Source organism: Gallinula chloropus, assembly GCF_964237585.1.
Source record: "Gallinula chloropus genome assembly, chromosome: 3".
In the NCBI taxonomy this organism is placed as follows: Eukaryota; Metazoa; Chordata; class Aves; order Gruiformes; family Rallidae; genus Gallinula; species Gallinula chloropus.
The window spans coordinates 40,990,262-41,006,376 of NC_140087.1; the positions used below are offsets into that span (position 1 = coordinate 40,990,262).

Genomic DNA, 16,115 nt, shown 5'->3' on the forward strand with positions numbered 1-16,115 from the left:
AGGTGCAGAATGAGTAATATGGACCAGGCTCTGCCATCAATTACGTGGAGTTAAATCCAGTGCAGGCTGTTGTAAATCAGGTTACTTTAGAGTTACACGGTGTAACTGGGAGCAGATTTGGGACCTGAGTCTGCAAGCCAAAGAATCCAGGCCGCAAAGGGAAAATCCCACCTCTCTCCCTCTTCAATTCACCTAAAATCTTTGGCTCTTCACATAAGCAGGCCCATCTGCCTGAGTAGAAAAGCACGCAAAGCTAAGGTGTTCCTAAGCTACCCAGACACAGCAATTCCACCTTCAGGCACAAACAAAATGGACCACAGATAAAAGGTGGTTTTGTTTAACTAATGTAGCAACATGGAGCCCAGAAGAACCAAACAACATCTCATTTTTGTCAGCAGCTGTAAAATGTTGAGGGGAAAGGTTTGAATTGCCTGGATGCAAACCTTGGGGGGGTGGGGGAGACAGAGAAATAAAACCAAAAGATTTAAGTGTTGAGTAAGGGGTGTCTGGGGGCACATTTATGCAACAAAATCTGTCTCTTCTCTTTCTTTTCCTATTACATGATGCTTCTCCTTGTTGTACAGGCCTGAGGCTTTAATCTAGCTAAATAATTGCAAATTGGCACCACGTCGGATTGAGACAACAGAGGGGAGTAAGCAAAGTGATGCAAGCCATGATACACTTCTTATTACAGTGATAGCGTTTCACGGGATTAAAGGGGATTTTCTAGGCATTGGATACAAATCCAGCACCAGCTTTATTGAGCAAGCATCGCAGATGCTTTACCCGTTAACATGTGGTAGTGCAAACAAAGGAGATTATCTCCCTTTTCCAAATGAGCAGCGTCAATGCTGCTGTGCCATTTATTAGACATTTTCCCACTCAAGTGTTCGCTTTTGAAGAGCAATGTGTGTTGGCTGAGGGAACCTGGGTGAGCTGATGGAATAGTCTTTGAAGCAGGAATCCCAGCACAATTGCAGCACCAGGGGAAATTATCCATCGGCAACACTGCTCTTGGGAGTAACATCGACAACCAGGATGAGAAAAGGGGAGAGGTGGGGAAAAAAAGCTACCCTAACCCCTTCTATCATGGGGATTTTATGGGCCACATGTCCCGAGAATGTCCACTCTGGTCCACCCACTGAGACAAAGTTATTTGTAAACACCAGATTGTGCTATCTTTTTGCCACCCTAATTGCTAATTAATCGGAAACAGAAGTGCCTGGGTGAGAAGTACAAAGTGTCAGGGGGAAAACGATGGGAACCTGCACAGCAACTGTTGTCCTTTCTGTGGAAACACCCCTCTGACGCCAACAGACCAGCTTGGACTGCAAAGCAAGTGGGGGCTTGCACTAAACTGGGACCCTAAGATCTCCCAAACATCATTTTATCCTGTTTACTACAGAAATTACAACTGTCAGGGCTGCAAAGAGCCCCAGCAGTCCCAGGGCACTGCGCAGTTGCAGTCCTGACCCTGCTTGTTGCGACTTCCACTTCTCTCTCTGCGGACCTCTCTCCAACCTGGTCTTCTGCATCCAAAGCATAGGTCAAAATTTGATGCCTCGTAAATGCTCAGACTCTCAGTTGTACAGTAAAGTGGCGCAAAGGACCAATAAGAAAGCAGCCGTGACATGTCGATTCACTTTGAACTGTTGCAGATGGATGAGGATCTGGGGCTGCTTCCTTGCCCGCCAGCCCTGGTGCATGCCAGAAAGCTTTACCAGCAAATACTGCTTCCAGTCAGAGCAACCTGGTCCCAATTAGGACTGATCTGTGGCACTTAAAAGGGGTTTAGTGACTATTTTAACTGACCCTCCAGGAAGAACTTTAAAAATCTGGACTGGATCCCAAACAGTAACGGTGCTTATCAAGGCATCCTTCTGTCACCAGGCTTGCCAAGTGCCTCCTGTCCATCTCTTATCATTATTTTGATGTTGCCTGTCCCAAAAGCATTGAATAGTAACAGTTGCTTCTCTGGATTCACAGGGCTAAAATGCCTTATCATGTCTATAGGCTGCACTTTGCATCCTGACAGGGAGGTCCCAATGGAACAAGGGTGACTTTCACCTGTTAAAAAATTGGTTAGAGTCCAGCCTGCTTGCTTCCTTTACGTTTTTCTGCTAAAGCTAGCAGTTATAATAATATACTCTGGTTTTTTCCCCAGCCTGCAGTTACAGTTTATCAAATGTCCTCGCTGCCTGAAGTCAAGAAACAGCAGATGTATGTTGTTGTATATTGTTGAAAGCCTGGAATCACAAACTCTCAGAAAATTAGGAATATTTTAAAATTAATAGGCCCAGATCTGCTCTTTGTGATCCCGCTATATTTGCACAAGTGCCTTTAACAATCATATTTATTGTGGGAACATCTTCAATGTCACTTGGATAAAATGTACTGAGTGTCCATTCTAACCAGGCAAATTATACATTTTGTGCAAAATACTTACTCAGGGAGTCAAAATCAGTTTTAAGTTGTACTTGAAAGGAGGACAAAGGGACCCCTTTCTCAGAGAACTTTGGCAGGAAAATACTATTTTGCAGTGCTGCTCTGCCTCCCACCTCAGGCAGCTGAAACACTTTTTCCCCCCTAAGGTCAAATGTTTCAAATGCAATGGGGGATTTGCGCAGTTGGACCCGGAATATTTATAAAGGGACCCACTCACCACTGGGTCGGTGATCAGCAAACCTGACAAAGAATCCCTGGTGAGCTACCCACCACAGTGTCCAAAACTTGTGTCATGTCTGAAAAACCTTGGCCTAGCATGCTGGAGCCTTACAGTTCTCTGGTGCAATAGGAAATGTTCACTATCTGTGTCCTCCAGATGGAGAGGATGATGGAGGAAACAGTCGCTTGACTTTCATCTTCGGTAAGATCACAGATCCGTAGAAAAATTTGGATCAGAGGAACCCCTGGGAGGTTTCCCCTTCCCAGTGCTCTACTACTCTCATAAAAAAGACTATTTCCCATATGTTTGTGTGGAGACTAGATGCTACAATAAAGAGCAACTTAATGGACCACATGGACAACACGGTCTGTTGGGAAAGTGCCAGCCTGACTTCTCCAAGGGAAAATCCTTCTGGGGAGCTGCTGCAGATGTACGGGTTGAAAGCAAGCATGGGGGTAACGGAGGTCCCAGAGACACGGTGGCTGGATTCCCAGAAAGCACTTGACATGTCTCAACATCAAAGCTTGTTGAAACATCACCAACATGCTGGGTGTTACCATGAATAACAAAACATGGGGCATAGATTTTGTCTATGACTATGCACTCCACCCCTCAGGAGTTGGGATGGTGGGGCTAGAGGAGACCCAGAGGGGTGGCAACTGAAATGATTGAAGGGATGGAGCGACTATCCTGTGAGAGGAGACTAAAAAAATGTTTGGATTCTTCATCTGAGAATGAAAAAAGCAAATATGATGGTGGTTTACAAAACAGAGAAGGCAGTAGATCAAGTCTCACCATCATCTACCTGGTCACCCATCTGCCTATTTACCTGTAAACTGCTACTCACCACCTCCTACAATGCTGGAGCTAGAGGGCACAAGATGGAACCACCTGGAGCTTGGTTTAAAACAAAGAAAAGCAGGTATTTCCTCATGTGACCAGTGTGGGGCCTGTGGGGAAGGCTCTCCAGGGCAGCAGTGTGGACAGACAGTGTCGGCAAGGGAGAAGGCAAACTCATGAATAACAGCTCCATGCAGATACTGAAAGGACCAGGCAGGGATGCACCCACCACCAACTGCAGGTTTGGATCAGGTGCTAGAAAGACGATTGATTTAAACTTTAAAAACATTACGTTGCATCTTCTGCTTGGATCTCTGTGTATCTTTTTGGGTGTCAGCAGCCCAGCTTTTGCCTTCCTTCAGCCTAGATACAAACATACGTGTGCTGAAGCTGTTCCCAGAAACGCCTTCCTCCCCCTCCAACCTCTTATCTCCCAGGGGAGATTGTCAGAGGGTACTTCAAAGCCCTTTGAAAATGGCCAGGGCTCTGCCTGTAGCCCAGCAGATACAAGCACCCTCGCCCCGAGATGTCAACAGCCGCCCCACACGCAGGCGTCCGGTGCCGCCTTATCGCCGCCGCAACAACAAGCGGCAGAGGAGAGACTTTACCCCCTCGCTATCACTGCCCAATCTTCAGCCTTGGCTCTGTGCTCCACTGCCCGTCTTCTCCCCAGACTCACCCTGGTGGGTCGTGGCAGGTTACGGAAACGAGGGGAAGGAAAAAGGAGTGGTTTTGCTCAGCCCTGAGGAACAGAGAGGCCTGAAGCCTGCTGAGCTGGTAATTAAAACGTGGAAAGGCCATGACAGAGCTCAAAAGATGGAAGAATGGGACACAGGGAGCAGAAGAATGCTGAGCACCAGGCTTCGGACAACGTGCTGTTTTGAATTAAAAATACAGGAGAAGATTGACTTTAGAGAGGGGAACGTGGGGGGAGAGGCAGCCGTGGAAAGAGAGAATGACTTGGGGAGGGCTATTGTTCCAGCACCGCCCTCAGATAAATCTTCTTCAGTGTTTCTCCACCAAAAGGCCATGAGGTATAGTGAGGCAGTGGAAAGTGGGGCAGCTGTTTCCTTGTGTCTCTGGGCCATGGAAGACCAAGTGCCTGCAAGGAAAGGAGACAGGACTCTGTGCATGCAGCTCTGACTCCATCAACAACTTGATGATGGAAATGCAAAACATAAAAGTCATGTTTCCACTTGGAACTTGTTTTCTGCCATGGTTAGCAAGTAGCAACAACAACCACAGGGGCTGGCATCAGGGACACGGATGAGGTGGCCACAGAGGCCCCACAGCACATATGCGGCCCCCATGATAGGAAAGTAGCAGGACTCTGCTTTTTTTCCCATGACATATTTATCCCATCTATATTAACCCTGTTAGGCCACTGCTGCCAAAATTACCACCCCAGAGAGAAAGATTTTAAAAAGATGCTTGGAGTTAACTGAATAAACTATGGATCAGGAGTCAGAAAAGTCAGAAGGGTACATGGGAAGACTGGTGATGACAACACACTTTTTAGAAAGGATGAGCAAAATAATTTGCAAGAGGTATTGGGTTGGGATTGCATAAGCCAAGTGACCAAGCCTACCCTCTGATGGGCAATAACCAAAGGACTCCTGCATGGCTCTGTGAGGCAGAGGAGTCCTACCTGTCTACCTAATAAATGCTTAAGCACAAAAATTGCAACCTAAAGTATACAGAGGGTGGGGTGAAGTGGGTGGGCTGGACCCCAAGAGCAGCAGTAAAGGATTGATATTCATCCCTCCCAGAGAAGTTAGGGAGAAAGAGCTGTATACAGGCCGTGCCATTGCAAGCACATGTGCAACTCCAGAAGTTTAACAGGGATCCCTGCTTGACTCTTTTTTATGCCTAATAATGCTGCACAGGTCTGCATCTCTGCTGACCTCAGCAAAATGATTCCTCTTTCGCCCTCCAATAATATGATCAGGATCAGAGCTCAAATGCACAGACCTAAAAAACAACAGATGCCTGGTGATCCTCTTGTACCCACCACCAGTTTCTGAATTGGTGCCTGTGAAGAAGAAGCCAGAGGAACTTCCCAGACCTGTGCAGCCCCGGCAGACCAGCAGGGCTGCTGCTCACACTTCCTCCATTGCTGAATCAAAAAAAAAAAAGATGGGTCTGAGTTAAATAAAAGGTCCAAGCTGGGGCTTTATGCCTTTTTTCATACATATTACTGATTTATCCATCTTGTTAGAACACTGTAATACTGAAGAATACTCTGCCTCAGGTGGTAAAATCTATTGGATTACACAACTACTTGTTTCCCAGTCTATACCATCGAGGACCACACTCAATGGGTAATGAACATTACATCTTTCCATTGGCTGCCAGGAATTTTGGGAAGCTATAGCTTCAGAAAGCCCTGTTGGATTTTGGGGCCCTGCTGTTGGCCTGAAAACCATCCTGCTCTCTCAAAAACATTAAATACATTAGGACGGCCATGCTGGCTGATGCTAAAAGTCCACCTCATCCCACATCCTGTCTCTAGCTAGCGCAGATGCTTGAGGAGGGAATATCCTGAGTGATTTTTCCCTGTAGTGCGCAGTGATATTTCCTCCCAGCTTCCAGCTATCCGCAGCTTTGAGACTTCCTAAAGAAAAGGCTATATTTTCATACCAAACAGCCCTCCTTGGGGCTGTTTCCCCATGCATTTCTCCAAGTGGGCTTGTGCCTGAAACAGGTAAAAGCAATTTTTGTCGCTCCACATTGCCCAGAAGCCCCTTGGTGAGCCCTGAGGTTTATAATGCCCCTCTCTTTCCTGAGTAGTTGTTTCCCTCCCTCTCCCCACCTAGCTACACGCCAGGGCAACCCTAAAGGCAGAAGTTGACAGAGGTCTCTTCTGGACAAACCTCTGAGCACATCGATTATCTACTAGAGGTCAGACAGATTGCTCAACTGTGGAGCTCACATGCTTCAGTGGGGCTTAGTGTTTAAGCATAATATGTATGACAATATTAGTTCAGCCGCGTGAAGTCCTACAGAAAGGCCACCTCCTGCAGCCATCTCTCCCTCTCTGTGGCCAGTAATGGATGTCAGGGAAGAAAATAAAAAATAAAGTGTGGTGAAGTTTCCTTATAGGTGCCCAAAACTGCTGCATTTGTTAATACCTCAGCGCCAGTCAGCCCTCAGTCATACCCTAAAGGTATGTTCAATGCACAAAAAATGCAGGGAAAAAATGGTAAAGGTGACTTCCCCCCCCCCCCCCATGAAAAACAGATTTCAAAAATCCATTTTTCCTACAGTTGATACGAAAGAAAACAAAATCCTTTCTTGGGAACTCCCATGCATCACGTAGCGGCAATGATTTCAGCATTCCCAGAAAACCTTGCGTACAGCAGGCTTACTTCAGCACGCTCTTATCAGCCTGAGCTGCCAGCCCCTCCAGTATCTGAAGTGGGGTGGCTGAAGGAGCCTTTTGATCACAGTAGCACACACAAGCACAAAGTTACTCTGGCGTAAAGGATGGCCTGACCTGCATTGGCCTTGTCCAGATGCCGGGGTGCGTAAAGCAGAAAAGCAACACCCCACAGGTAGCAGGGAGATTTTTGCACTGGGATTTGGCTTTTTTGGGGCTTTTGGCAAAGTCAGCGTGCAAAGGTGGGCTGACTCAGTCTCCAGCAAGCACACCCCAATTTCATTCCGCCCTGGGCACAAACCCAGTGGCAGTGAGTCTTCAAAGGCACCAGCAAGGGGAGCGGTGATTCCACAGCAGGCACTCACCAGAGAGGAGCCCACTGGCAGGCCAGGCACTCGGGCAGGATGGCTGTGCTGCAGGCACGAACATGTGAACAAGCCTTCCAGCAGTCCCCAGCATGTCAGTTAACAAAGCAGAAGAGAAGCCAAGACTTTTGTTTCAGTGAGGAACCGACCATGGGAAAAAGGAACAGCACAGCAATCTCCTTCCTCTACTTTGTGCAGGTTGTGTTTTGATCTGATGGTTGAAAATGCATCAGCCTTACAACCTGGGAGACCGGCAGCACGGGAGGGCATCCCTGTATGCCACCCCAGCGTGCCTACAGCCTGTATGCCACCCCAGCGTGCCCACTCCTCTCAGCTCACAGAAAAATGCAACACTGAGTTTACAAACCTTGGTCCGGAGTGAAGCTCCTTCAGCACAGTTTTGTAGTTGGACCACTGGCTCCGGAGGTGTGCCCAGGGGTCTAGATGCTGTTCCCCACATGCTCCAGGATAGCCCTCGTGGCACCAAAGGCCCCTGTACCATGGCCACCTGAGGCTGGGCACAAGCAACCTCAAGCCTCATCCCAAGCACAAAGAGACAGGAACCAGGGAACTACTGACAAGACCCTTGGTGCCAAGAGGGAATGGGCTCTGCTCTTCCAAAAATGCCTTCTGGCTCCCCTGGGGCATGCGTGGCACAACATGCAGCAGGTGCAACACCTCACCACCACCCTGGGTGCTCCCCCCACCCCCACCCTGAACTGTCCCGAGCCAGGCTGTGCTCCTCCTGCAAAGAGCCTGTTCATGCCCGGAGGGGCCACAGCAAGAGGCTGCCAGGAGGCAGGAAGCCCATCACAGTGCCCTTCCCACCCAGCTCATCGCCCTGGGGACAGGACAGCGTAGGGAAAAAGACTGTATTTCTTAACCAGAGGCCTTTTGCTGGGGCACCAGGAGCATGGCCCAGGGCTGGCAGCATGGATGCCTCCTCCCTCCCGGGCATCGGCGTGGTGCAATGGCCAGGGACTACCCTCCAGCCTCCCTGAGTGGGCAGCAGAGGCACACATGTACACAGGTCAGAATTTATTTCCAAATACCTCATTTATATCATTCTCACATGAAATATTTCTTTCGGAATATAGCCTACACTTAGAAAACAGAAGAGAGGTTTGTTTTTTTTTAATAAGGCACATCAGATTATAGACTACACAGAGACATCTCCCTCTCGCCTGCACTCATAAAATACTGGTGATTTTAAAAGTAATATTTCTAAAACCTAGACCCTGTGTAGCCCCATGTAGAGCAGTATTTGTAAAGTTATTAGACCTCAGTTTACACACACCTAGTAAAGGGCTATAACAAGTTGTATATACATCACATTTTCAGAAACAGTCACAGCTGGCTACATTTAAAAGTAATGCTACTCCAGACTATGAAACAGGCTGCTTATAAAATATAACCCACTGCTTCCAGCACAGAGTGATACGAAGCAGCATGGTCTTGCAGAAGAAATTTTTTGTTATTTTTGCAAACGGAAGTTGCTCAGATTCAAGCCTGTCTCCTCTGAACCCACGACTTCTGATCGACTGAGACCGTTTTACAGAGAAGCAAAGCAAAGCACCCAAGAGAAATCTGGCTGTATGTTTTTCTCTGAGATGACGGTATGACTGCATATCTGAAATCCTGTCAAAGCATTTGAGTAAGAAATATAAAGGCTCAGATGTTAACTTCATGACCAGTAAATATTAAACTATTACCAACCAGATGCAACCAAGTTAAACGCATCCAGCTTCTGTGCTATGGAAACTGTTTTTCCAGGCTGTTCCAGCGCAGAAGCCAACACATTTTTATTGAATTAGGCCCTAGGTAAAGATTTCCATCCCATTTTCGAGTTTTCAGCAATGGAACATTACCCATTCCACACTCATTTCACTGTAGAGGAGGAAAAAATACTGCCTGTGGTGCCTATGCCAATACAGCCCAGAATCCATTTACATAGTGTCATTTTCCTTTAATGGGCCAGAAGGTAAACTGTGATTTGCTTTATCAAACCAGATGGCTTCCACAGTTCTTTATATCAGGAATTGATACATTTCTGACAAAAAAAGGGTTCTGGCTTTCTGTCACAGCAGTTTAGTTTAAGACTATGAAAAAGGTCACTTCAAGGCTATGGCCAAAGGAGGAAGAGAAAAAAACCAAACCAAAGGAATAGAACCTGATCTTGAAATATCATGGGGGTAAAAAAAAAAAGTAGTCAGGGCTATAAAAAGGCAGGCAGACAGACAGACAGCACAAACTAAATGTCCTCTGCAGAATAAGTTAAAATAGTGATTCTTCCAGAGAGTCACGTCATCCCTCAGGTCTCTCAAACTCGTCAGGGCTGGAATTCGGTTAAGTTTAGTAGAAACCAGATTTAGTCACAGAATAGGTCACACTCAACACTGCATTATGTTGATCACTCAGCTACATTTTAGGCACATTACCCTTAATCTGCTGGACTGATCAGGAAAAACAAAGTAACTGGCTAAATTTCTGGGGTTGCCTCAGCCAATTTCACAACTATGAGCCTAAACAAGATTCAACCAAAAGTGACTGTTGTCTTTAGAAGGGAAACATTAACTTGGTTGAAAATAGCATCGTGAAGAGGACACAGCAGCCTCAGTTTCCAGAGTCCAGTTTGTTATACATCTTGATCTTCCCGATTTGTTATTTTATTTTTAGCAGCCTTAAAAGGTAAGGAGGGGCATCCTGATATTCTTGGCTGTAGACTTAAAACCAGATGCGGTTTACATGGTGCTATGCGGATATTTGTAACATCTTTTTAAAACAAAAAATTAAATGAAAAACCTAACAAAACAGCATTTACATTCCTTTCAGCTGAAACAGATGAACTGTCGTCATGTCTGCAAAAACAGAGGAAATCGCCACTGCTTGAGGTAGCGAATTAAAGCTTGGTCATGTTCTTGGGCTTCCACTCATAGCTTCCTGGGAAAGGCAGGGGGAAGGAGGACAGAAAAGACTTTCACAAAGTCGGGAGGTGACAAAAAAGAAGTCAGCTCTGTGAGGGATTAGGTTCCCTCACAGCACACATGCTGAAGGTGTATTCATGACCTTTCCAACCGTGGCATTTGCGTATGGATTACACCTCTCACATACCCTTTTTTTAAAAGCCTTGGCTTGGGAAGACACAGAGAGGAGAGCAGGAGTGGGGTTTTAAAGCTACAAACGTCAGTTCGGAGGCACAGTGTTATTTTTCCCTTTGATCGTCCACGTATAGAGCTCTATGCTTCCACCGCTGCTCGCACGTTCCTCCTGCCAAGCCCTGGCAGCAAAGGCCTCTGGTGTGTGCCTCCCTGCTGCGTACACCTTACAACACAAGAAGCCGAGTCCTCTGGACACACCCCTTCTGCCCTCACAGACACATGGTGCTCTTCTTCCTTAATGAGAGGTTTTAGTCATGAAACTGAATGCCAGACCTGATTTATAGCAATTATTTAACTAAGAATCCTTCTGCCACCCTCGAAAGGGCAACCGAGATATTCAGTAGCAACATATACACATACATATAGATCTACACTATACACTCAGGACAACACAGAATGAGATTTCAGCTAATATAGCCTCTATCCGATATCCTCAGAGCAGCAAGCACCCAGGTCCTCACAACCCCTATACAAAACAGCAGTATTTTTTCCACCAGGATTTGGAGAGGTTTTTCATCTTGTCTGGAGTCCTACACTTGGATTTCTTTGGTTGCTGCTGGGTATCTGAGTACTGAATACCAGCCACGATGGCCGCATCAAAGACCTCCTTGAGGTTTTTCTGAGTCAAAGCAGAGCACTCGATGTAGGACGCAGCCTTTATTTCCTCGGCGCAGAGCTTTGCAGCCTCCTCTGAGACCGGCTTTTCTTTGCACTTGTCCAGCTCAATGAGAACTTTGACATCCTCACGGAGGTCCGACTGTGTCCCAACCAGGATGATGGGCGCCTTGGGGCAGTGGCATCGGATTTCGGGAACCCACTTCTCACTCACGTTCTGGAAGGACGACGGGCTCACCACACTGAAGCACAGCAAGAAGATGTCCGTGTTGGTGTAGCACAGAGGCCTGAGCTTGTCGAATTCATCCTGCACAGAACAAAATCACATTAGCACCCCCCCAGAAAGAGCACGTCAGCTCCAGGGGACGCCCCAGTACTGTCCCAGCTCTAGACCTTTGTGGAAGTTGAGGAGTCACCTGCTGCTACCATCTTGAGAAGTGCCTCAACACGAGCAGCCAGATGACTCAACTGAGGTGTGACGAGCAGAAGTCACCTGTAGCCAGCCTGAGGTCTGATGGCTGCTAGCCAGCAGGCACCCTGCCACCTTTGGGCACGCAGGACAAAGGTGGTGGCTTCCCCTGAGATTTTCTGAGTAATGCCACAGATCGGTTTGAGTCATTAAATGCCTCCTTGACTCTTTGTACACAGGCCCTCTGCCCTATTTCAGCAGCGAAGCAAGGCCGTGGGAAGCAGGTTAAGGCACACAAGAGCGACGAAGCAAAAAATCAAAGTACATGAGGGAGAAGGTACTTTCTACAGGTCCATCTCTCGCTGGGGTGAGTCACTGAGCTGCTCCAATGAGGAGCACTCGGTGTACCTCAAAGCTGCTCTGCCCACACCCCTACCTCCAGATACAGTCAAGAGGCGAGCAAGACAAGCCCCAGCAAACTTAACCGTTCCCAGAATCGGCTTTTAAAACCGGTGACTACTTAACAACATCCTACAGGATATGGGAATTAATTTCCCTGCCATTGTGCCAAGGGATTTAAATCTGATGGCAGCAATAACGACTCTCAATGTGCAGGCTTAACATGCCAATGGCATGGAGTAAGAGCTTTACCTTTCCCTCCCACCCATGCCACATCAAACAAACTGCAAACAGGCCTCCCAGACCTACCTTTCTTCTTTTTTTTTTTCTTCTTTCTTTTTTTTTCCCCCTCCCCCTTTCCCTTCTAGTGCAAACCCCAGCAAAGCAAGGCCCTCTTTCAGCCTCGGGAAGTAGCCACAAGAAGGGCCCAACACCTCACGGCAAGAAGAGGCCCACTGCCGATTCTCAGCCAAGGGCACAGCAAAGCAGCAAGGGTTAACTCCAGGCAGGCTGCTTTCATGCTGACAGTAGGATAAAAGCAGGGTAACACTAGCAGCCCGAGCAGGTAGGATTTGCCTCAGCGGCACTGACATTGTAATTGTAATTAAAACGGACCGTGTTCTCAAAAGCCTCCGAAGTGAATTGAAGGGGGAGGAAGAGGACATGCAGCTGCGAACACCTCTCCGGTATCAGCACCACACTGCTGAAAATTAACATGGAGTTGGCAATTCAAGGTGCAGAATTCTGCTTTAAAGCCTCTGGAGGCCCAGGATATGCAGTTTAAAGCCCCATGAAGCCTCCAAAGTCTCGTTCCGCTCAAATGAATTTCTTCCAGCAAGTATCTCTGAGAGAGACAGCGATTTATAGAACACGAGTCAAGCAAGCAAGCTTCATTAGCTCTCTTGATTCTCAGATTAAGCATCTGAGGAAACCATCCTCTCACTGCTTGGCTCCAGAGAAACCCCGCATTTTCTGAACTGCCATTCCGAACGACAGGGCAGATTACAGAAAGCCACCTCAGAAAGGCACCTTGCCATGTTGTTGCCTCTAAAACCTCAAAGGGGCTCGATTCAATGGGTTTGAAAGCCAAACCCAGATCTTAAAGGCTTCTACCCACATGAAGCAGTGCCCCTTATATTCCTCATACACTCCTGCAGCTTCAATGGTAGGTACACAACCAGCAGGGACTGTACACCTCTTCGGGCTGGAGGTGCTGAAATACAATTTCCCTCTGCCTGGACTGCTTTTTTCCCACTGCAGACTTCAGCAGCCATTTCACTGCAGCACTGTTTTACTAAAGCATCCAGCTAGGTATCTTTCATTTGGGAAAAGTCTTTCATGGGTTTAGATAACCCCTTCATTTTTAAGGCAGGGACAGCCTGCACTGGGGCAGCCAGAGCAAACATCTTAACCCATGACAGCAGCAAAGGCAAGAGGTGACTGAGCCCTGCCTGCAGCTTGCCACGGCGTCTCCACTGTGTCCACTGGCTGTCACTTGGTGATGATTTCACCTGCCATGCTCTGACATATGAACACGCACAGCCAAGGCTGTCGTGACACTACCTCATCTCTTCAGCACAGCAAGAAGTCACAGGACAGTTGTGCTGTTCTACTTCATACCTGCAGAAGGCTGCTTATCGGATTTTAGCTGTGGTTTGTAGGGCACATGAGAGTCCTGAGCTGCTCTCTAGGACTGCACAGCCCTTCAAACCCCTTTCCTAAGTAGGGCGCCCAGTTACAACTCATCTAAATAGGTTTGTATGTTAAGGCCACTGAGATTTTTCATCGTGGCTTTGGTGAAGGTGTAGACCCAGATCCACAAAGCTGAGCAGGAACTAACCCACACTGCCTTCAAATGGCAACTAGGCAACAAAATACTTTTGTCTACTTTTGGCTATCCAGACTTGTCCCCTGGCAAGCAGTGCTGCACACTGCTCTGGGACTTGCCGAAAATATAAGGTGGTAAGAAATGGGGCACAGGCAGGAATCTCCATACCATGCAAACCAGGAGCCAAGAGGCATCCGCCACCCTCAACCCTGAGGACTTTGATTACAGAAACCCCTAAGCGTTGGGGTGGCAGCACTTTTCTAAAGCGCCAGGAATGGCAAATATAACGTCTCCATGGACAACACCCAGCAGTACTTTTTCCTCCCTTAGGCTCCTCCACTTCAACAAAAAACAGTCTCCGGACACCTTCCAGATGTGGATGCTTTGTAAGCGTGCATCCCAAACACCGTAATTCTCAAACCCGCAGTTACTTAGCAAAAATACAGACAGTGACAACTGCTCAAAGAGAAAGCCAGGTGGCCCTGAATCCCCCAATATGCTCAGCCTTTCTAGTCAGGCTACGCAGAGCAGCTTGAGCCAGCAGAGCAGCAGCCCGTGCCCAGCCCCTACACAGAGGCACAGTATGTGTCCCACCCCCTTCAACAGCCACCGGGCAAAGCAGCGGGCTAAGCAGCTGGGAAAATGATAGCAGTTTAATAAGATGATCAAACACCGGGAATCCTTTCAAATCCATGAAGTCATTATTAGCGGGACTACTTTGCGCAACAACTTCTCCCCTCCCGCTGTCACTTAAATCAAGTAAGTGGCTTCACTGACCTGACCAGCTGTGTCGCAGAGCTGAAGTCTCACCGGCTTGCCATCGACAGACACGACAGCTTTGGAGAGAAAGGGGGAGGGGGAGGGAAGTGTGGTGAGTCCGACTTTTACACGTTTTCCATTAAAGAAAAAGAAGTAAGTACGGAAGGTTTGCCATCCCTCAGCTCTCAGAGACTTCTCTTCAGTGAGTTTAGATTTAGCACCTTAACAGAGCTGGAAAGGAGTCCACGCTAACACTCGGGCACACACAAACCCTTCAGGGCTTTCCGATTCATCGCACCGCAAGAGATGAGGTAGGCAGTGACTGCACTAACCCTCAGCTGGCAGCGGGGAGTGCGAGCCAGGCGCTCCGCATCCTCCGCCTGCTACAAAGGATTTGGTTTATGATCCCCTCGTACATCTTCGACACGCCCGGGACACAATAAACCCCGCGCTGAACCGAGGAGAAACCCCCGCACCTCCCCCTCCGCAGTGGGGAGACCAGGCACGGATTTAAGCTTTGCTCGCGGGCGCTTCCCTCCTCGCCGGGAGCTGGAAGTTTCAGAGCCCGGCTCCGGCCGCCCGGGCAGGCACGGCACCAGCTGCCAGCCTGGCTCCGCTATGCGGGAGCTCAGCCGGTGCCGCCGGCCGCGATGGATGTCTTAAGGAGCTCCGGTCCCGCCCGAGCAGCGTCCTGTCCCCAGATAAGTGAATACCCAAACAGCCGAGGCTGGGTACCCCCGCCCCGGCATCGGGGGAGGCACGGGCGGGACGCGCCGCTGCCCGTGGCGGCAGCACGCCCTCCCTCCGCCCCGGTTCCCGCGGCCGCTCCCGACCCTTACCGGAGAAGTTGTCGAAGGCGGTGGGGATGTACTCGGTGGGGTACCCGTTGGTGGTGTAGCTTACCACCAGGCTGGTCTTCCCCACGGCGCCGTCCCCCACCAGCACGCACTTGATGCTGCGCCGCGGCTCGGCTCCGGCCCCGGCCCCCGCCGCGGCCCCGGCCCCGGCTCCCGCCGCTCGGCAGCGGCCGCCCAGTGCCGCCCCCAGCGCCGCCGCCGCACGGCCGCTGCGGACCCTGCGCGGGGGCACCGGCGGCACCTCGCAGCCGCCCGGCACCGGCTTGCTGATGTACCCCGTCTCGCCCTCCTGCTGCGGCGGCATCCGCGCGGCGACACGGAGCCCCGCCGGCCGAGGGCCGGCGCGCGGACCGGGGCCGCCGGCCGAGAGGCGACGGGGGGCGGCGGCGGCGGCGGGCAAGTGGTGCGGGGCCACGGCGGGCCGGCAGGCGCGGCGCGACCGCCGCGAAGCCAGCCCCGGCGCCGCCGGCGCTTCCTAGGCACAGGCGGTGGCGGAGCCTCCCGGAGCGGTGCGGGAGGCGGCGGGATCCCGGCTGCGCTGCGCTGCCCTCGCCTCGCGCTACCAAGTCCCGACCAGCGGCCCCGCGCCTCCGCGTGACATAGCGCCGCGCGGGGAGGAGCCGGCGCCGCACGCCCCGGCCCGGTCCAGCCCAGCCCAGCCCGGCCCGGCCCGGCCCGGCACGGCACGGCACGGCACGGCAGGCGGCGCCACAGCGCCCCACGCCGCCCGCCCCGCCGGCCACGGGCAGGAGGCAAGCCCGCCCCGCCGCAGAGCGCGGCGACGAGCCGCGCGTCGTCATTGGCTGGCGCGGAGGGGGCGCGCCCCCGCCCCGCCCCTGTC

General features: G+C 50.1%; 1 protein-coding gene across 1 annotated transcript; it reads right to left on the reverse strand.

Annotated features, from left to right (window-relative positions):
- Positions 1 to 10,810: 10,810 nt before the first annotated feature.
- Positions 10,811 to 15,578, reverse strand: RHOU (ras homolog family member U; the record flags this gene model as incomplete). Its single annotated transcript, XM_084262018.1, has 3 exons — positions 10,811 to 11,329; positions 14,436 to 14,494; positions 15,257 to 15,578. The coding sequence occupies 3 exons, from the start codon at positions 15,576 to 15,578 to the stop codon at positions 10,874 to 10,876; spliced, it is 837 nt and encodes a 278-aa protein (XP_084118144.1). The 3' UTR covers positions 10,811 to 10,873.
- Positions 15,579 to 16,115: the final 537 nt, after the last annotated feature.